This window comes from Phyllobates terribilis, unplaced genomic scaffold (genome assembly GCF_046119375.1).
Source record: "Phyllobates terribilis strain yellow unplaced genomic scaffold, ASM4611937v1 Scaffold_11__3_contigs__length_659146591, whole genome shotgun sequence".
Lineage (NCBI taxonomy): Eukaryota > Metazoa > Chordata > Amphibia > Anura > Dendrobatidae > Phyllobates > Phyllobates terribilis.
Window position 1 is genome coordinate 187,487,695 of NW_027362771.1, and position 23,632 is coordinate 187,511,326.

The 23,632-nt window shown below is 41.1% G+C and overlaps 1 protein-coding gene across 12 annotated transcripts in view; it reads right to left on the reverse strand.

Moving 5' to 3' along the window:
• The window catches only part of NAV3 (neuron navigator 3), an 837,776-nt gene that overhangs the window by 211,209 nt on the left and 602,935 nt on the right, over positions 1–23,632 (reverse strand). For 11 of the 12 annotated variants that reach the window (XM_073651894.1, XM_073651886.1, XM_073651887.1 and 8 more), the window contains 2 exons: positions 10,213–10,396; positions 1,259–1,327 (listed from right to left, as the gene is read on the reverse strand). In XM_073651894.1, coding sequence (XP_073507995.1) covers positions 1,259–1,327; positions 10,213–10,396 — 253 coding nt within the window. The remainder of the gene's footprint in view (positions 1–1,258; positions 1,328–10,212; positions 10,397–23,632) is intronic. The other variant, XM_073651888.1, reaches the window with a different exon arrangement.

Below are 23,632 nucleotides of genomic sequence, written 5' to 3' on the forward strand. Positions count from 1 at the left end.
GGATGAGATGCCGTAAGAGACACATTCCCACACCAATCAGTTTACAGTGTAGGACCAGGCAAGATAATTACAGCTTTTTTACATTTGATGAACACCTTCAGAAGCTCACTATAAAAATGGAAAGAAGCTAAAAGAGAAGTTCCTCCATTAAGATTTTGATGTAATTCTTCAGAAATCTCAGAGGCTGGACAGTGCTGTCAGTTTACTTTATTTAAATTCATGAATCAATTTAGGGACCATTGAACATAAATGTTTTAACCCAAAATGCAAAGCCTAAAAATGAGCCCATTTGGTAAAATACACTTTTTGGCAAAATTGTATTTTCTATTTAGTTATGTCAGTAATCAGTGTGAGCAGTATGTGGTATCAAACATTCCTCAGCTCTACACTGATGAGGGGTTAGAACCCTGAAACAGGCTGTCTGTACATGAGTTTCCGGCTTGACATTTTTCCATGGTCATGTTGCAAAGATTGTTAAAGTGTCAGACATTAATTTTCGGGTTGCTACATCTACCAGTTAGTACATGAGGGATACTTGTGGGATAATTTGCATACATTATCACTGTCACAGGCTATGGGGACCAGAGAAGTAAGCATATGTCATATTGTTGGTTTTACTGCTTTTGGTTACATACATAATCAATTTATATATCAAATGAATGCTATTAGTACATTTCATCATAAAGTTAACAATAATAAAAAATATTAAAGGATGTTATATACACCATAGCCCCCAATTCATTAAGACGCACTGGAATAAGATGCGCCAAATTCAGTAAAGTGGTGAGCGCCTCTTATTGCATTTGGTGCATCTTACAACTGCTTTGCGCTACAGCCACAAATGTTACTCCAGCCAGTGGTTGGAATACATTTCTGGCATAATTTATGCCACTTTTGTAGGGTAAATTCTGATGAAATTGTCAGACATTAACATACCCTGTCCAAGTTTCACCCATCTTTCTTTCTTGGTGTAAAAACACCGAAAGTCGCTAAATATTTGCACAATTTCAAGTTGCCTAAAAATCCTTCAAGAGGATTATAAGCCGGAATTTTGTTGAAAACTCAGGGGCTTGTAGATATGCTGCAATAATCAATAAATGGAGAGAGTCACACTGGTCATGATTGGTTATTATGAAGAATGCAATCTGGCAGCTCAGCTTAGATAATGGATTTGCTTCTATTCCGTTGTGTCTGTGGAATAGGACACAATTATACATGGCCATCACTAGCACACAATAAATCAGAGGTGTCAACTGACCTAGTAGTCTTTTTTTGACTTGTTGCAATCCCACTGTGATTAGACTGAGTTGCATATCTGGCTGCCAGACTGTGAGAAGAAACAGAACAATTAAATAAAAGCATTGAAACAGCGTGCACAAAAACTTAACACCGACTAGGCAGATGGATGACAAGAACAATGCACATGACAACAAATATAATGATAACCACAATATTAAAGGCAATGTCTGCAAGTAATGAACATCCAGTTACAATGAGATAACAATGAGCTAACATATTGAAAATTCAATGTACAACAGACATAAAGCAAAGACAATACATTGAAAAGCCACGAGTTACATACATTATAATGAAATAGTCTATTTGGATGCATGAATACATACTAGCTACATGTACTGTTGATTTAAGAAATATTCATTTGCAAGTAGAGTGCAGTTTATGAAAATGTGAGAATCAGTGATGTGTACATAAAACATGGCGGACCTACACTATTCAGTGGCACATATAAGGATCCGTTGGCATGGTCCAACCGGCAGCACGATGTGATGGTCGATCGGTAAACTTTTGTGACGGTCGATCGGTAAACTTTACCGATCGGCAGTCATTTAAATGCCCGTTTACATAGGCAGATCAAAGTGAACAATGAGCACTGGGCGATCTATATTAGACTGCCATGGTTCTCAGCTGTGCGAATCCTGTTTACACAGGACAATGCCCCATCAAGTATGATGATCTTTTACCCAAAAGATCATTTCACCAGTTGAACGATTTTGCTTGCTCAGCAGCTGATCGGCAGCCAGTTTACACTTCCTGATAATTGTGAAATTAGTGTTTTTAACAACACTCTTTCACAATTATCTTGCATTCTAAATGCAGCTTTAGACTGGGACTACACTGCGATTTTGGCCACACCACCTGTTACGCAGCCAAAATTTTCTAAGTGTTATCGCTACATTGCAGTGTAATACAGTGAATGGCATCGCACTGCGACCCTGAGGGTGCTGCAACCAAGAAAAACAAGATGCTAGAAGTCCAACCAAGTTAGATTTTTTGCAACTTAATTGTCGCAGTCGCAGTACATCAAGGTCGCAAATGGACCCCATTCACTTGCATTGCACTGCAATGTAGGAGCAACACCATTGAACTTCGGTCAACCAAAAGGCATCAATGCCAAAGTTGCTGTGTTGCCCAAGCCATAAAGTAATAGAATGATGCAAAACAGTGTACAAAAGGAGTGGAAAACGGGAATAATTTCAATGTACAAATGTTAAACTAATGGGTGGCTTAGGTCTCTCCATATATAATATTTATATATTTATTGAATATGTGTATTTTTATATTCATAGCCATAAAATAACAATTCTGGGACCTCTTTTCTCAGAATTCTAAATTGCACTGTTCCTCTTTTATCTGCAGGAAATGTATAAATAAATTTGTGTTTTTCCCATCTTTATAAAGGTATTTTTTTCAGATAGAGCTTGTAAATACCTAAATACAAGCAACTTACCACTTATCATCATCTTCAGCCGTTCTTGAGATATTAACACTTTTCATGTGTTTACAGAGGTGGCCGGTAACCTTGGCAATGGGCAGTAACAATTGAATTTAAAATCCCTATGTTCTTGAGAATGGAGAGGATTTTTAATAAGAAAAAATGCTTGTTTTTACAAGCACTTAGCGATATCACCCACTTAACAAGATGACAATAATCGTTTAACTAAAAAGTTTACATGACATGTTAGGTTCACTTTACAAAATGAAAGCTGAGCTCTGTTTGTAATGGACAACAAGACGATAATAAAACATAGATTTTGTTCTGCACATTATGGTTCCCCTTATCATTTTACTAGAACTCATGAGTCAACATGTAACAAAAAGTCCCTTTCTGTCGGATTTTAACAAATGAAATAGGAAATGTAAAACACCTCTGGTTTTTCAGTGGGATGGTGACACTAGCATTCTGACCCCTGCAATTGTGTGCAAAAATTATTATACCTAGCTCTTGGTTCCAAAAAAGTACTCTGATGTACAGTATATTGCTTTGTCACTGAGAAATAAGAATAAGGTGAAGAAGTTGTGGACATAACTATAGGTGCAAACTGCGCAGCTGCACAGGGGCCTGATAAATACATGGGCACATCCCTACCTTACAAGACAAAAAAACAGTCCTTAAAGTTTACGAGCAACACAAGTTTGGCAAAAATCATGAAAATGGATGTACTAAAAAAAGGCCCATATCGCTGGAACTGTATTATGTTGGAACTAAAAAAAAAAAAAAATAATACTCTGGAGCAGCCAAATTAAAACAGCAGCAAAACCTGGCCACTTTTGATATGGTGATAGGTCCTCTTTATTGTAATTAATTGTGTCACCATTGACCTGGCGCTGGTTGCCAGAGCTTCTACCATACAGCCAGGTGAAATGTGAGGGCTCACACTTATAGTAGGGCCAAACTGTGCGGCTGTGGGTCCAAAAACTGCAGCGGCAATTAGCTGCTGTGGGTTTGTTTTTTAGTATTTAACAAGCAGTCACTTTATTTTGCAGGGAATGAGCTGTTTCACCCCCAAAACTACATCGATAGTAATAGCCAATCGGTTTTGTGGGTGAAAAAGCCAAATCACGTGATTGCTTAACAAGCTATTGAAAAATTTGCAGAAGTGACTTTCCAACCCTTCATTTGGTCTTAACCTAAGAGTTCTTCCTAGATTAGTAAGGATTTTACAGAATTAAAAAAGCAACCTTCCCCTTATCTTGGAAGAAGCATTTCTTGCCAGGAAATATGTGTAAAGTACAAGAATACTAATGTACATAATGTGTCTTATAGTCAGCACCTTCCAGGGCTGCTGGTTTTTATCAAAATGTTTAAAGAACAGGAAACTACTGGATATACCAGATTCATGTTTCCTCCAGAAAAAAGCTTTATTTGTTACCACTTATCTTCTTCTCTGTTTGTATTAACAGATGGTAATACATCTTATAAGTTTCACACCTGATATTAAACTTCAGCTCAGGCTAGATATTTTGACATAATGCAAACATGAAAGGTTCTGTATGCCATGCATATTAAAGAAGTGGTCCACTGCATTATCATTGATGAGCTGTCCCTAGGATAGGTCATCAATGTCTGATGGGTCTGAGTCCGACACCCAGCACCCGCGCCAATCAGCTGTTCTCGGTGTTGAGCCGGCCGGTACTGCTCAATTCCAGGTCCTTATAGAGAGAACTATGACATACTGTCTCATTACAAGAGCTGCACATAAAGGGATTGTCCAGAACTAAAAAAAAAAACTGATACACTTGTCAACATTAAAATTGCAACACCAACAAGGAAAAGTCATGAAATTATGGAAATCATGGGATCAACACAAATGTTACTGATACGCAAATGATGGAAAATGGAAACTATATTTGCGAAACATCTCAATTTATTCAATATTGAGTATAAGCCCCAGGAGCAGAATTACGCACACTGGCATGTTATCAATTAGGTTATTAATGACTGTCTGAGGAATGTTCTGCCATGCTGAATGCACTTGGTGCACTATTGGACATGCAGATCATCAAAAGCCGCTGCTGACAGCACCCTTTGCAATTGCCAACCAATGATGTCTAGTCATGGCCATAGTAGCACATTTAGGACACACAGGCTGTTCACAGTAGCACAAGAAATATGTGGCCTGTCATTTTCATGTTGAAAAACAGCTCCTGGGACAATCTGGAGAAATGGTCAAATTGGTGGTTCCTTGACCGATCCATTCTGCACTGTAAATGAAATTGGACGTTACATACCAAGCCTAATGTGTCAAACAGTATCTACACAAACCATCAGAAGTCATTTGCATGGAATTAGGCTGCAAGCCAGATGTCCAACTATAGGAGTTCCACTGACCTCACGCCGACCACCCCCAAAGATTTTTATGATGCAGATCAAGACAGATGTGGAGGCTGAAATGGAGGTCTATCCTCTTTAGCGATGAATCCTGCTTTTGTTTATAATGCAATGATAGCCGGAGATTGGTCTAGAGACCACAATGGCAGCATCATGAAGAAACCTTCACGAGAGAAAGGCCACCAGTCCTACTCCTGGGCTTATGGTGTCGGGTGGCATAATGTAAGGTAGGCTGCACGTTGCTCATACTAGTGCATTCAGTGTGGTAGAATATTCCTCAGACACCCAAAATAAACCTCATGGATAACATGTCAATGCATGTAACTGTGTGTATTTCTCTCAGTAGTGCTCATTAAATGGAGATGTTTTTACGATTTTATCTACATTTTTTCATTAATTGCATATCAGTAACATCTATTTATCTCATGATTTCAATAATTCCACAACTTCCCCTCTTGGTGTTGCAATTTCAGTATTGAGAAGTGTATTTCCAAATAGGGCTAAAAAATTACCATTTGTTTCTATTATAGGAGACTCCATTTAAAGGGAATCCGTCAGCAGGTTTTAATATGTAATCTGAAGACACCATGCTATAGGGGCTAAAATACAGATTTCAGCTATGCCTCTCACTTATGGTTTTGTTTGCGTGCAATGATTGTTTTAGCATCAGTAGCTTATCATTTCTGTGACTAGCAGGTTGCGTGAGCTTTGATCCAACATGCCCCCCCTCCTGTGATAGGCAGCTCACTGTCTATGAACTTTGTACACAGACAGCTGTGGTGAGGGCACGGTTGGCTTTCACAGCTTTGCTTCATTCTAAATCTAAAAACTATGCTAGGTGCAGACGTTCTCTCACAATCAATCTAACTAATACATTGTTGGATTCAGCTTCGCTTTGCATACTCCAAGATGAGGTAGCAAAAACATGCTGACAGATTCCCTTTAAAGGGAATTCATCATGTCCACAAACCCTATTTTTCTGCAGAAAATGGGTTCATCTGTAGGTAAATAGCGTTAAAAGAACATATTAGGCGGCCTTACAGGATTAGCGGTTAAGGGGAGAAAATGAAATTATATTCTCTCTGTAGTTGCTTGCAGTCTTCGGGGTGGTGCAAGGAGCGGTTACAGTCACCATTCACTATACAGTTAGCAATCACTCCCTGGAATCTTGATTGACAGCCTGCTCTGTCAGTTAAAGCGCTGATGAATAATTACAGTGCACTCATCACTGTATAGTGACTGGAATTGAGCAGCTACAGCAAAGATATAAACTTTATTTCTCCCTGTAGCTGCTGCTTTAGTTATCTAATATGTTTTTAAAACAGTTTACCTGCAGATTAACCCAGATTCACTTCCAAAAATCATTAGTAAGCCTTTAATATGAATTTCCCTTGTAGTGACATTTGTATCTACAATGGACAATTCTGTCAAATCCACGGACCCTATGATAGCGGCTTCTACATAACAATACTTCCCACCCAGAAAAAAGGTTCCTTAGAGTTAAACAATCATCAAATACCCTGAAAAACCTTTTCAAACCACAAGGTGCAATGGTTTAACAAATCACTGCATGTAATAGAATAAACAGAGGAACCAGAAATGAATGGGGAAAGTTAATCCTAGCTATCTGTATTAAAGCCCCCATACAAATTAGATAGCATCTGAATAATACAACGGCCGATTGTTCTGCAGACAGCTACCTCAGCAGACTCTCTCATACACAGGAGCGCTCCTTTAGCGGAGCACTACAGTGTTCTCTATGAGAGAGCAGCCAGATGACATATTAGCTGACAACTTGTCTCCGGAAGAGCAACACGGTTGGCAGTCCAAAATCAGACATGCATGTTCGGCTTATCCCCCAACTATCAGTCAGCCAGTGCCCCCATGCATATTAGACTGTTGACGAGCCTGTCGATATTTGCGTGTGCGGTCAACATTAATCTAATTTGTATGGGGGCCTTCACCTGACGAACAAGGGAAGCTTTTTCATACAAGTTGCTAGTGGTTAAAGGGAATATGTCCCCAGGTTTTTATACCACATCTGAGAGCAGCATAATGTAGGGGGAGAGACTTGATTCCACAGATGTATCACTTACTGACCTGCTTGCTGCCATTTTGATAAAATCACTGTTTTGCATGCTCATTTCTCTGCATGCTGAGCTCTGTATGACCCCACCCCCACCACTGATTGGCAGCTTTCTGCCCATGCACAGTGTACACAGAAAGCAACCAATCAGTGGTTGGAGCGGGGGTTATACAGATCTTATGACTATGAAGGACTACATGGCAGAAAGTTTACAAGTCCTCTAGTGATAATCTCCTGCTGATAAAACAGTTGTTTTATCAAAACTACAGTAAGCAGCCTAGTAAGTGACTCATCACCGGAATCAGGGTCTCGGTCTCTACATAATGCTGCGCTTAGAATAGGTGGCAAAAACCCGTCGACAGATTCCCTTTAAGACCAAGCCTTCACAGTAACTAATGGCTGAGGGAAAAGTCACAGCTTATGACAATTAGGTAACAATTTCGTCTTGTCTTTTTTCTCCAAATAATCATGGAACGCCAGCCTAAAGAATAAAACGGTGACATTTACCAATCTTAATACGCATGGATATTATTTTTTCCCATGTTCTGAGGTAAACACAATATAATACGTCTTTTGTGTCTTCTACAGCAGAAAATGTAAATGACGGCCCCGAATATTTCTCCCACTCAGTAGACTTGTTTGGTGTGATGCGGAACACAGTATAAGTAAGTTTGTATTCTGCGTTACCCATAGACGTACTTCCCATTAACAGTAAAACATTTGGGTGAAAATGGAGTTTTAATGGATTCACATTACTTGCATAGTTCTGATAATGCATGAACTATGCAAAGCCACAGATCCTGACACACACTACATCCTTATCACTTTCATAGTAATAATATCCCGGTATTACTGCATGATAGAAGTGATACAAGATGCAAATGTTTACACCAAAGAGCAGCTTAGGTTCCATCTACACACATTACACATTCTGCAATAAATGTATCACGGGGTAAACCAAGGACAATACTAGTCGGCTCCCATATTACATCTAACACATCTCTAGCCTTTTATTTGTTAATCAAGATATGGTTTTATCTTCAAAAGTTAAAACATAAGAAACCACATTAAAGTGATTAGCAAGGAATTTCTATCAATGACCAAACCTTTGTGAGGGCCATTGATGTGGATTTGCAGGTGGTTGGAACATGGTGATCCCTTATTGAGTAAAATGAAGGTCCCGCAGTGCTAGCAGAAATATCAGTCATAAGAACATGTATGAATGTTCCTCTGCGTGTGGGGCAACAATAGAGGGGCCTCTTAGTACTGTAAATTTACTAATCCATTTGAATGGGACTTTAAAGTAAAGCGCAGCTATGTCTGTCTGCCCGTCATTTTGCTTTACTATTTACAACCCTACCAATCACATATTGATTGCATACCCTAAGGCTAAGGTCACATAAAAAATGCTCAGAGTATGATCACAGTGTGATCCGATTCTCTCGGATGAGGAAAAGCTGGAGAAATAATGTCTCCATTTCCTCAATTCTGTCAGTCCATGGAAATCATACTGCACTCAGATGTCCCCCGAGTGCAGTCCACACACTCATTGACTTGCATGACTTAGTTCGATCCGAACATCATATCAAACTGGGGCATGCAGTGATTTTCTCCTTGGATTAGCTCTAAGAAAAAAATCAGATAGGTGCACGGCCTCATAGAATAACACTGGGCCAAGTACGATCCAATGTTTTGTCGGATCTCACTCGTACTGAAAATATGGCCATGGGCATAAGCCCTAAGGATAGGCTATGAATGAGGGTTACTAGACAATGCCTACAATTTTTGGGTGGATATAACATTAGTAAAAAAAAATTGGTGCAAATCCAACCTACAAGTATCCAATCAGATCGGTGTAAAAAGCAGCCTTGACAGGTATAGTAAAAGTATGTGCACACATTTAAAATTTGCAGCAAATATTTCTGCTGCAAAAAACAGTATTGGCAGGTAAAACGCTGCGTAATATACACACATTTTTGCTGTGTTTTTTAGGCATTTTTATTTGTGTTTTTTCCCCTTTAATTTTAAAGGGTGAAAAACACTGCAAAAAAGCTGAACGAATTGACATGATGCAGAGTTTAAAAAGAGCTTTGAAGGTTCAAACCTGCAAGGAAAAAAATAAGCAGCATGTGCATGAGACTTCAGAAATCCCATTCACTGTGCTGGTACTGTCAAATGCTCAGAAAAAGGACAGAAAAAACAGGGCAAAAATGCAGTATGTGAACAAGCTCTAATACAGATCATATTATGTCAGTTCTAAGGACAGGGCATCAGTAATATATCCCTGTAAAACCACGGAAGTTTATTACGAAAAGCATAATTTTACAATTTCTTTATGTATTTAGAAAATATACTTAAAGGGGTATTCCCATCTCAAAGGTCCTATGCCAATATGTAGTAGGTGTATAATTTTAGCAAATACCTTCAATTGGAAATGTAGTATAGTTCTTCTGATTCGCTATGTGATTTACCCCATGGGCAAGGCATTGCAGTAGCTTAGGTATTCATGGTTACGACCACTCATAGTGACAGTTAGTTGTTAGTGGTCATAACCATGGATACCTAAGCTACTGCAATGCCTGCACATGGGGTAAGCAACATAGCTTATCAGGAGAACTATACTACATTTCTAATTGGAGATATTTGCTAAAATTATTTTTATTACACCTACTGCTTATTGGGATAGGATCTTGGAGATGAGAATACCCCTTTAACCATTATCAATGTATCTATATGATGTGCACTCTAGAAATGATAGTACAGAAAAATGCTACATCCTGAAGATTCTGCATGCACAGGGCACATAACTAGTCTGGCTTGTTACCTTTTGTCTTCTGGTATAAGTGTTATAGATCTTTGTCTTTAAGTACCCTTGTGATGTTGAATATTTACACCCTAGCACCAAATTAGTCGTCATATTATCTATCCTTTACTTTCCTACAGGACATTCAGTTCCATCCCCACATGCCAATATATTTGGTGAGTGATCAGTCCTTACCTAGACTGCATATCTTGCTGCGCTCTGAGCTGACCGCCTTCAGCGGGTGGAGGGGAATGTGTCACCTGCTGCTGGAGCTCCACCAGTGACTGGTAATACTGCTGCTGCTGATGTTGCTGCTGTTTGAAACGCGACAGACTGAAAAACAGTCCCAAAATGGCTTTCAGATTTCCATTCCTTATTTCTGTAGCAAAAAGAGGAAAAAACAAAATCATTGCATTTGGTCGATTAGTGATACATTTAAATGACCACAATAGTTTATTTGCAACTACTTTTCTTTTCAGTTTATATCCAAATCTCTAAGCAAGGCTGTTCCTAGATTATTGATGGTAAAATGTTATGCTATGTAAATACCAGGATCATTTCAGGGCTATATGGTCCCGATTTCTTGTGTTTCTAATCTGGGGGGACCCAACTGTTATACTGAACCGCCGCCGTCTTCACCTTTTATCACCACTGCTCCCGTTGGTCTCCGGCAGATTGTGATCTGCTGGATCTCTCCAGTGTTTAATGGACTGAGCTGGAGACAGAAAAAACTGACGGCATTTCAAATACAAGAAATAGGTGTGAACAGGTGCTTACTATGAGAAGCTACTGCCATATACAATTAACAAATAAAGTAGCACACTGTAACGCTAAGTATGTAAATATGAAGTATGAAATATGAATAGCATTACGGCTGTAGAAAATAGAAATAAATGAGAAATCTTAATCTTAAGATTTGTCATTTATTTCTATTTTCTACAGCAGTAATGCTATTCAGATTTCATACTTCATATTTACATACTTAGGGTAGCAGAGTGCTACTTTAATTGTGGATGGAGCCGGAGGTCACAACTCAATACAAGTCTATGGGAGCCTGTTCTGGAAAGCTTGTGACGTAACTTCTGTTTCTTCTGGACAGCCAGAAGTTGTGGTTACAATATGTCGACGAAGGACTGGAGTGGTGCTGAAAAAGGTGAAGAGGCTGGAGGGTGAGTATAAGACCGGGGACCTTATATTAGAAACACCACTCCAGCGCTGAAAAAAATGCTGGAATGGTGCTTTAAAGGATTGTCTTAGCTTGTCTTCAGGAATGCACCACTCCCCGCATCCTGGCTTCCTGCTTGCCAGGGGGCGGCCAGGGGGCGGTGCGCTCCTGATTGACCTGTCAGACCAGTGGCATGCTTGGCCAGAACTGTGCACTTTCCAATGCAACAAGCAGAGGTAGTTTCGACTCTGCAGTATCAGAGGAACACAGTGTCGCTGAAGCTGGCCAGATCCAGAGATTAAGGCCATGGCCACACTATCAGTATTTGGTCAGTATTCAGTCAGTATATTCTCTCAGGAGGGGAACAACCAAAACCAGGAGTGGGTGATAAATGCAGAATTGGTGACTTGTTACTATTATATCTTTTCTCTGATTGTTCCTCACTTGGTTTTGGCTCCCACTCCTGAGAAAAAATACTGATCAAATACTGATAGTGGGGCTGTGGCCTTACACTAATTTCTGCTATAGAAAACTTGTCAGAAGTGTTGAGAATTGAAAAAGTAAAAAAGTCACATTGTTTAGTGGCAGCGTGTACCAAACTTTTCCACAATTCTGAAAAACCTTCAATAAATTTCTCCATTCTACATTAGGTGTTAGATTCCCATGTCAAGTAGAGTAGAGCTAAACAATTGTAGCTTTCCAAAGGTGAACGACTGAATTTTGACTGTATACTAGGGCAAATTTTAGGAACAGAAGAGAAGTTTAAATAATTTCCTAGATTTTCAAGTCTTGGAAGCTGACACTTCATATAATATACCAATGCATTGCTGTACGAAGCTGGTTATCACTGCCATGCGGAGCTACGTGTGAACAACAACAATATTGAATCTGTATACTGATTTTCTTCCACTTCCAATATACACCGATAGGTCCTCTCCTATAGAATTGGCCCAAGTGTACATCTAGACCAGGGGTCTCAAACACGCGGCCCGCGGGCCGCATGCGGCCCCTGAGGCTGCTTTATACGGCCCGCAGGCACAGACCCCTTGATGATCCTGACCAGGTCCAGGAGGAGCCGCCGACAGCAGCGCTGCATTGCCGCACAGAGACCGACTCTCTGCACAGCATTTCCAAAGCCAGCCGCTGGCCAATCAGAGGCCAGCAGCTGATATCTGCGTGTCAGCGCAGCGAGTATGACGACATTGCCATATGCAGATGTCAGCTGCTGGCCTCTGATTGGCCAGCGGCTGGCATTGGAAATGCAGTGCTGGGAAACAGTCTCTGTGCAGCAATGCAGCGCTGCTGTCGGCGGCTCCTCCTGGACCAGGTCGGGATCGTCAAGGGGTCTGACTCTGTGGTGCCTGCGGCCACATCTGCAGGAAGGCCGCCGAGGGAACGGAGGACAGGTGAGAATCATCTTTTTTTTTTCTATTTTATGTGTGTGAAGAACAGCACAGGGGGCACATAGCCACAAGAGGGGACCTGGATGGGGCACATAGCCACAGGATGGGGACCTGGATGGGGCACATAGCCACAGGATGGGGACCTGGATGGGGCACATAGCCACAAGATGAGGATCTGGATGGGGCACATACCCACAAGATGGGGACCTGGATGGGGCACATACCCACAAGATGGGGACCAGAGCCACAACAAGGGGACCTGGATGGGGCACATAGCCACAAGATGGGGACCTGGATGGGGAACATTGCCACAGGATGGGGACCTGGATGGGGCACATAGCCACAAGATGGAGACCTGGATGAGGCACATTAGTACAAGATGGGCGCCAGGATGGGGAACATTGCCAAAAGATGGGGACCTGGATGGAGCACATAGACACAAGATGGGGATCTGGATGGGGCAAATAGCCACAGGATGGGGACCTGGATGGGGCAAATAGCCACAGGATGGGGACCTGGATGGGGTACATAGCCACAAGATGGGGACCTGGATGGGACACATAGCCACAGGATGGGGACCTGGATGGGGCACATAGCCACAGGATGGGGACCTGGATGGGGCACATAGCCACAGGATGGGGACCTGGATGGGGCACATAGCCACAGGATGGGGACCTGGATGGGGCACATAGCCACAGGATGGGGACCTGGATGGGGCACATAGCCACAGGATGGGGACCTGCATGGGGTACATAGCCACAAGATGGAGACCTGGATGGGGCACATAGCCACAGGATGGAGACCTGGATGGGGCACATAGCCACAGGATGGGGACCTGGATGGGGCACATAGCCACAGGATGGGGACCTGCATGGGGCACATAACCACAAGATGGAGACCTGGATGGGGCACATAGCCACAAGATGGGGACCTGGATGGGGCACAGAGCCACAAGATGGGGACCAGAGCCACAACATGGGGACCTGGATGGGGCACATAGCCACAAGATGGGGACCTGGATGGGGCACATAGCCACAGGATGGGGACCTGGATGGGGCACATAGCCACAAGATGGGGACCTGGATGAGGCACATTAGTACAAGATGGGCGCCAGGATGGGGAACATTGCCAAAAGATGGGGACCTGGATGGAGCACATAGACACAAGATGGGGATCTGGATGGGGCACATAGCCACAAGATGGGGATCTGGATGGGGCAAATAGCCACAGGATGGGGACCTGGATGGGGTACATAGCCACAAGATGGGGACCTGGATGGGACACATAGCCACAGGATGGGGACCTGGATGGGGCACATAGCCACAGGATGGGGACCTGGATGGGGCACATAGCCACAGGATGGGGACCTGGATGGGGCACATAGCCACAAGATGGGGACCTGGATGGGGCACATAGCCACAGGATGGGGACCTGGATGGGGCACATAGCCACAAGATGGGGACCTGGATGGGGCACATAGCCACAGGATGGGGGCCTGGATGGGGCACATAGCCACAAGATGGGGACCTGGATGAGGCACATTAGTACAAGATGGGCGCCAGGATGGGGAACATTGCCAAAAGATGGGGACCTGGATGGAGCACATAGACACAAGATGGGGATCTGGATGGGGCACATAGCCACAAGATGGGGATCTGGATGGGGCACAGAGCCACAAGATGGAGACCTGGATGGGGCACATAGCCACAAGATGGGGACCTGGATGGGGCACAGAGCCACAAGATGGGGACCAGAGCCACAACATGGGGACCTGGATGGGACACATAGCCACAGGATGGGGACCTGGATGGGGCACATAGCCACAGGATGGGGACCTGGATGGGGCACATAGCCACAGGATGGGGACCTGGATGGGGCACATAGCCACAGGATGGGGACCTGGATGGGGCACATAGCCACAGGATGGGGACCTGCATGGGGTACATAGCCACAAGATGGAGACCTGGATGGGGCACATAGCCACAGGATGGAGACCTGGATGGGGCACATAGCCACAGGATGGAGACCTGGATGGGGCACATAGCCACAGGATGGGGACCTGGATGGGGCACATAGCCACAGGATGGGGACCTGGATGGGGAACATTACTACAAGATGTTTTCCATTATTACTATATGATGCTAATTGTAAGACAATATTACTGTATGTGGCCAATTGGGGGAAATAAAATTGTAAAAAAAATAAAAAATAAAATAAAGCATGAAAAAATATTGGGCACTAAAAATGCTGTTTTATATGTAAACTAAAGTAAACACAAAAAAGTGCACGTTTATTATCGCCACATCCATAACGACCCAAGCCATAAAAAAATAAACACGGCAAAAATGTTCAAAAGGTGTATACAAAAAAAATGGTATCACTAAAAATGTCACATTGAACAAAGAATGCGGCCCCCCAAATTCAAATTTTTTCCATGTGCGGCCCATATACCCAGCCGAGTTTGAGACCCCTGGTCTAGACGAAGATGACTGTTTATAATTCATTTTTATCTACAAGGGTTGAGATAATTCTGTATTTTAACAATATCTGACTAAAGGCTGTAAACAATATTAATGGGTTGTATGAAGGAACATTGGTAGCCTTCTATGGGTTTGGATGAGGCAATTTATTAATTTCTGCTATTAGATCTGTTTCCAGCGACAATCAGCTAAAACCTTACAACATTCATAAAATGTATTTATTGTTATCAGGATTGCTAAAGAAGGAACATTCATCAAAGTAATATAATGAACATCTTAGGGTTATTTGCTACATGTTGCTGCCAATAAACAGCTGAACTTCTGGTTTGTCCACATAAAAAGGACAATATGGTACGGATGTGTACTATGAAAAGTGTCAATCTAATTTCCAACCCAGACAGTAAAATAGTTATGTCAAGCCTTGCCAAAGGCGAGGATAAAGAACAGACATCCTACGTATCAAACTAAAACAGAAAGTTGTATTAACATCCACCTTCTCTATGTAAGGGTCATATTGGAGTCTCATTTATATTCAGAATATTTGGAGAATGAACAGTCTCCATGAAAATACAAACAAGAAAACGACTGCCGGTCTTGTCTGCAGCTTGTTTCCAGGTCTTTGTATGGCTCTATATCCTATTAGTTTATTCTCTGTCCTCCAGAGAACTGCAGTTGTCCACACATGACCTGTAATAAGTGGCGTGTGAAGGTACTCCTCGTTTCTTCATTTTTATCTAAACATTACTTTGGAACAGAACACTTCTAATCCCTAACAGACCTCTACCTCAGTTATGCACTTAAAACCATAGAAACACACTAAGAAGTCAAGGAAAGACTTAGAGCTTGAAGACGTACCAATATGACACTAATAGGGCCAAAGCTAGAAGATAAAAGCCAATCATTGCAGGTTATTAAAGAGTCCCAATCACCTGTCTGGGGGCCCTTTTTATTTAAGAAAACCGTGGGCAGCCACAAACAGATACTTTTATTAGTTTTACCTTCGAACTTCCAGGTAGTGGGATCCTGGCATACAAGGTGAGATTCCACAACCCTCCACAGCTCTCCTCGATATGAAAGACCTAGGTCTTGTACTTGAAATTAAACCAATGCTGCCCCATCATTTACTAAGCAGGTATTGAGCGGCACCCATATTAGCTGTCACTAGTATGATTCTGAATTCAAAGCAGCATGGTCATGCTGCAGTTTACAGTGTAAGGCCACGGCCCCACTATCAGTATTTGGTCAGTATTTGGTCAGTATTTTTTCTCAGGAGTGGGTGATAAATGCAGAATTGGTGACTTGTTTCTATATTACCTTTTCTCTGATTGTTCCTCACCTGGTTTTGGCTCCCACTCCTGAGAAAAAATACTGACCGAATACTGACCAAATACTGATAGTGGGGCTGTGGCCTAAATATTGGAATAGCTTTCCAGGATGCCATCCTATAATTATTAGCACAGTATGGGTGTATAAAATAATCATACATATAGCAGGGTGGAGGGTGCTTGTCGGGATTCCACAAGTGGGAACTTCCGTTTCTTTAGCCTCGCATTACGAAAAGTTATTTTTGCAAATAAGTTAAATTAAGTAAAATCACCAATTTGAGGTTGACTGCTGTTTTCTTCAAAACAACTTGCAAAAAGGGCAGCTCCAGACTGGTGATAGGTACTCTCTAAGGACTTCTAATTCTTTGTTACTCTCTTCTAATGTGGGTTTTCTACTATAAGAGATAAATGAAATTAAAGAGAAAGAAATACAATGTTAACAGTATTCTTTCCCCTTGAGAAAGCACTCTTGTGTGTGCAAAACGCACGTCGGGGCAGCTTGTGGCGGTTCTCCCAGCACTATGGGTAGGTCAAAATGGGACATAGTCTGCGCTCAAATTGAAATGATTAAACTGGTAATAGTCCACGTTGTATGTGAACACTTGTAGGTTTTGCCGGTAGTTGCTATTTTGCAGTAATATGAATGATTTCAAGCTCAATGTTATGATTGTATTCTGACATTTTTAACCATCACTGCCTATGTTTACTTGGATAATCCTCTTTGCACAACCCCTTTTGTTCTGTGCCTTTGTCTATGTGTGGCACATTACCTTTTAATTGAATTTAATAAAATGTGCTTGATTTTAAATAATTATATTTCCTTGTCCGTGGTTTCTTGGGTATGATGTACCCAGATGTAGGTATATATATGGAGTAATCCACTGCTAATAATTGTATAGTACTGACGGGGGGACTGACTTTGCCATGTCTCCAGGCGGACTTAACTATATATGCGTTTTGAATATTTTTATGATTCTTTCCTTAGATGTATTTGAAAATTGTGTTCATAATATTATTTATCTTTCAAATTCAAACCCTTAAAAAAAAACAGAATGAATAGTCACAAAAAATATTAAGGGCTTGTGCAAAAGAATGTATTATACAGTTAGGTCCATATATATTTGGACAGAGACAACATTTTTCTAATTTTGGTTGTAGACATTACCACAAAGAATTTTAAACAAAACAATTCAGATGCAGTTGAAGTTCAGACTTTCAGCTTTCATTTGAGGGTATCCACATTAAAATTGGATGAAGGGTTTAGGAGTTTCAGCTCCTTAACATGTGCCACCCTGTTTTTAAAGGGACCAAAAGTAATTGGACAGATTAAATAATTGTAAATAAAATGTTCATTTCTAGTACTTGGTTGAAAACCCTTTGTTGACAATGACTGCCTGATGTCTTGAACTCATGGACATCACGAGACTCTGTGTTTCCTCCTTTTTGATGCTCAGCCAGGCCTTCACTGTGGTGGTTTTCAGTTGCTGTTTGTTTGTGGGCCTTTCTGTCTGAAGTTTAGTCTTTAACAAGTGAAATGCATGCTCAATTGGGTTGCGATCAGTTGACTGACTTGGCCATTCAAGAATATTCCACTTCTTTGCTTTAATAAACTCCTGGGTTGCTTTGGCTTTATGTTTTGGGTCATTGTCCATCTGTAGTATGAAACGACGACCAATCAGTTTGGCTGCATTTGGCTGGATCTGAGCACACAGTATGGCTCTGAATACATCAGAATTCATTCGGCTGCTTCTGTCCTGTGTCACATCATCAATAAACACTAGTGACCCAGTGCCACTGGCAGCCATGCATGCCCAAGCCATCACACTGCCTCCGCCGTGTTTTACAGATGATGTGGTATGCTTTGGATCATGAGCTGTACCACGCCTTCGCCATACTTTTCTCTTTACATCACTCTGGTAGAGGTTGATCTTGGCTTCATCAGTCCAAAGAATGTTCTTCCAGAACTGTGCTGGCTTTTTTAGATGTTTTTTAGCAAAGTTCAGTCTAGCCTTTTTATTCTTGATGCTTATGAGTGGCTTCCACCGTGCAGTGAACCCTCTGTATTTACTTTCATGCAGTCTTCTCTTTATGGTAGATTTGGATATTGATATGCCTACCTCCTGGAGAGTGTTGTTCACTTGGTTGGCTGTTGTGAAGGGGTTTCTCTTCACCATGGAGATTATTCTGCGATCATCCACCACTGTTGTCTTCCGTGGGCACCCAGGTCTTTTTGCATTGATGAGTTCACCAGTGCTTTCTTTCTTTCCCAGGATGTACCAAACTGTAGATTTTGCCACTCCTAATATTGTAGCAATTTCTCGGATGGGTTTTTTCTGTTTTTGCAGCTTAAGGATGGCTTGTTTCACCTGCATGGAGAGCTCCTTTGACCGCATGTTTACTTCACAGCAAAACCTTCCAAATGCAAGCACCACACCTCAAATCAACTCCAGGCCTTTTATCTGCTTAATTGAGAATGACATAACGAAGGGATTGCCCACACCTCTCCATGAAATAGCCTTGGAGTCAATTGTCCAATTACTTTTGGTCCCTTTAAAAACAGGGTGGCACATGTTAAGGAGCTGAAACTCCTAAACCCTTCATCCAATTTTAATGTGGATACCCTCAAATGAAAGCTGAAAGTCTGAACTACAACTGCATCTGAATTGTTTTGTTTAAAATTCATTGTGCTAATGTCTAGAACCAAAATTAGAAAAATGTTGTCTCTGTCAAAATATATATGGACTCCTAACTGTAAATCTGTGTTGTAGGTATATGCATCAATGCTGTCTAACTTTTAGACTATGCAAACTCAGACTAGACAGTCTTAAGACACACAAAATTTACTCTAGTAGTTCATGCTGTTTGGTAAACTAAATTGAGACTGTCTGGTCTACACCATGAATTATTTAAATTTACGTACTTTGTGCCATAAATGCTCTCCAGAATTTTGGTGTACAGTTTTGCACTTTAAGCCATATCCCTTTTCAGTTAAGTCATGCCACTTTGTTGGCCACAGCGCAGGTAGTGTTTAAAACAGATACTTTATATCATTTAATAGATCAGAAAGGTGCCTGATGGACCTCATTCACATATAATATGCTCTGCTGAAGTTTCATGAAAGGGTTATTCTCAAGTCGTCTCTTGAGCAGCATACAACTCTGCAGTTCTCTTAGTCTCCTCACTTCCTTGTTTCTAGCAGGGCAGGCTCTCCCTTCTTGAGCTCTGATGAATGGTAGAACTATATTATTTGTAGAACTATAAAGCTTAGCACAAGTTCTGCTATAACACATTCAGCTATCTGTGTACGTTCTGGAGTGTGTGCACTGTTATGCCTGTATGTATATGTATAAATATATATATATATATATATACATACACATATATATATATATATATATATACATATACATACATACATACAGTACAGACCAAAAGTTTAGAGACACCTTCTCATTTAAAGATTTTTCTGTATTTTCATGATTATGAAAATTGTACATTCACACTGAAGGCATCAAAACAATGAATTAACACATGTGGAATTATATACTTAACAAAAAAGTGTGAAACAACTGAAAATATGTCTTATATTCTAGGTTCTTCAAAGTAGCCACCTTTTGCTTTGATGACTGCTTTGCACACTCTTGGCATTCTCTTGATGAGCTTCAAGAGGTAGTCACCGGAAATGGTCTTCCAACAATTTTGAAGGAGTTCCCAGTGATGCTTAGCACTTGTTGGCCCTTTTGCCTTCACTCTGCGGTCCAGCTCACCCCAAACCATCTCGATTGGCTTCAGGTCTGGTGACTGTGGAGGCCAGGTCATCTGGCGTAGCATCCCATCACTCTCTTTCTTGGTCAACTAGCCCTTACACAGACCGGAGGTGTGTTTGGGGTCATTGTACTGTGGAAAAATAAATGATGGTCCAACTAAACGCAAACCGGATGGAATAGCATGCCGCTGCAAGATGCTGTGGTAGCCATGCTGGTTCAGTATGCCTTCAGTTTTGAATAAATCCCCCACAGTGTCACCAGCAAAGCACCCCCACACCATCACACCTCCTCCTCCATGCTTCACGGTAGGAACAAGGCATGTAGTTTCCATCCGTTCACCTTTTCTGCGTCGCACAAAGACACGGTGGTTGGAACCAAAGATCTCAAATTTGGACACATCAGGCCAAAGCACAGTTTTCCACTGGTCTAATGTCCATTCTTTGTGTTCTTTAGCCCAAACAAGTCTCTTCTGCTTGTTGCCTGTCCTTAGCAGTGGTTTCCTAGCAGCTATTTTACCATGAAGGCCTGCTGCACAAAGTCTCCTCTTAACAGTTGTTGTAGAGATGTGTCTGCTGCTAGAACTATGTGTGGCATTGACCTGGTCTCTAATGTGAGCTGCTGTTAACCTGCGATTTCTGAGGCTGGTGACTCGGATAAACTTATCCTCAGAAGCAGAGGTGACTCTTGGTCTTCCTTTCCTGGGGCGGTCATCATGTGAGCCAGTTTCTTTGTAGTGCTTGATGGTTTTTGCAACTGCACTTGGGGACACATTCAAAGTTTTCCAAATTTTTCGGACTGACTGACCTTCATTTCTTAAAGTAATGATGGCCACTCGTTTTTCTTTACTTAGCTGCTTTTTTCTTGCCATAATACAAATTCTAACAGTCTATTCAGTAGGACTATCAGCTGTGTATCCACCATACTTCTGCACAACACAACTGATGGTCCCAACCCCATTTATAAGGCAAGAAATCCCACTTATTAAACCTGACAGGGCACACCTGTGAAGTGAAAACCATTTCCGGTGACTACCTCTTGAAGCTCATCAAGAGAATGCCAAGAGCATGCAAAGCAGTCATCAAAGCAAAAGGTGGCTACTTTGAAGAACCTAGACTATAAGACATATTTTCAGTTGTTTCACACTTTTTTGTTAAGTATATAATTCCACATGTGTTAATTCATAGTTTTGATGCCTTCAGTGTGAATGTATAATTTTCATAGTCATGAAAATACAGAAAAATCTTTAAATGAGAAGGTGTCTCCAAACTTTTGGTCTGTACTGTATATACATACATACAGGTGCTTCTCACAAAATTAGAATATCATCAAAAAGTTAATTTATTTCAGTTCTTCAATAAAAAAAAAACCCTGAAACTCCTATATTATATAGAGTCATTACAAACAGAGTGATCTATTTCAATTGTTTATTTCTGTTAATGTTGATGATTATGGCTTACAGCCAATGAAAACACAAAAGTCATTATCTCAGTAAATTAGAATAATTAACAAAAAACACCTGCAAAGGCTTTTGAAGCGTTTAAAAAGGTCCCTTAGTCTGTTTCTGTAGGCTCCACAATCATGGGGAAGACTGCTGACTTGACAGATGTCCAAAAGGCAGTCATTGACACACTCCACAAGGAGGATAAGCCACAAAAGGTCATTGCTAAAGAAGCTGGCTGTTCACATAGTTCTGTATTCAAGCATATTAATGGAAAGTTGAGTGGAAGGAAAAAGTGTGGTAGAAAAAGTTGTACAAGATAGAGAGATAGAGAAAGATAACAAGACATTTGAAGATGCTCACAACTCCAGACAGCAAAAGAAGAGAGCAGAGATTACCAGACCTGATCTGAAAGCTGCAGGCTGGTGATTTATAACTGCATCTCTTCAGAAGATGAAAGGAATAAGAGGGTGGGGAGGGATGTGAGCAGATCACTGCTGCATAGAAATCAATGGGCTGGAGGTAGCTGACTGGGATGTTAGGAGTTAACCCCTCTCCTGGAATATAACTACTGCACAGTCTTGGCCAGAATCTGGAGGCTGAGCTCCACAGGAACCAGCTATACACTATAAAATCTAAAAGTTGTTATTGCAGAATGACAGCAGATAGAAAAATTAAGTCAGCAGCAAATGGTCTTATTTTCATGCTGTCTGATTGAAGCAATTTAAGAACTTGAGAATAACCCTTTAAGACTTCTAGAAATTGGAAGCAGCGTAACCGTTGTTTTAATTTTTATTTCATAAATCAGTAGCGCACATGAAAATAAGCTACTTTGTGATATATCTCATCAGAGAAATCTGCTTCTTTCTCTGCCAGAATTGATCAGTTATCAAAATTCTCAATTCTGAGGCAAAAATCTGTATTCAGTGAAGACACTTTCCCATTACTGAGACAGGAGATGGCTGTTGCAATTTTTAGTATAGTCCTTCTTTTTCCTGTCTTAGAGCTTGTCTTTTGAGTTTGTACAATACTCACTCACCCACCTATTGCTAGTTTCTACCTACTTCATAAGTTGGGCCTCTGCACTGATCCCATGTTTATTACATCTTGTGACCAGGGAAGGAATTGACAGCTGAGGAGAAATGGCCATCAGCACATGTAGAAAAAAATAAGTGGTTTCACAAGTATAGTTAGGCTTTGAAAAAACACAAGACAGCAAGGTGGAATCTAATAATTGAAGAAAATATTTTTTAGAAACTATAACATGTGTTCAGAGTTTTGAAAAAAAAAACAATATGGGTTAAAAGTCTCCCACTATTCAAACATTCGACTGTATGAAAATGCAATCGTTAAACTCATGGGACAATCTATAGAGCTAATACATTTCACAACATCTTGAAGAAGAGCCAGAGAAAAAGCAACACTATCATATGTGATATTACACACACATGTGAATACCATTGTGCTGTAATGCTGCCTTATAAAATGAATGATGTCCTTAAAGAAAGTGTCTTTAGCCTTTAAAGTTGATTTGGCATAACTACTAACCACAAATGAATAAATAAGATGTTCCTTATGGCATTGGTTCAAGTGCAATAAATATGAAAAAAAAACATTTAGGTAATTTGCTTCTTCCTTTTATCATTACTCCAGACATCATAAACTAGCTGCTAGCTGAAACACCGAGGAATAAGAGCAATCACATTTATATCATTGTTCCACATCCCTTTTTTTAAATTAGCTTTAAACTACAGAAAAGACAGATTTGAACACTCTTCACTCGAAAGAAAAGCGTTCGCCAGAACTGCTAAACTGATGGCATATCCTTAGGGTAGGCCTTCGATATTAGATCATAGGGAGACTGAGTCCTGACACCTCTGCTAATCCTCTGATTAAAGGAATGAGACTGATTTATAATACCAAGCTCAGCCACTATGACGCTGTACCTAGAACGCAACACGGGACGCATACCGGTATCTGGATGGATTGATATGTAGATTAATGATTATACGTATATTTCTTGTACGCTGGGTTCAG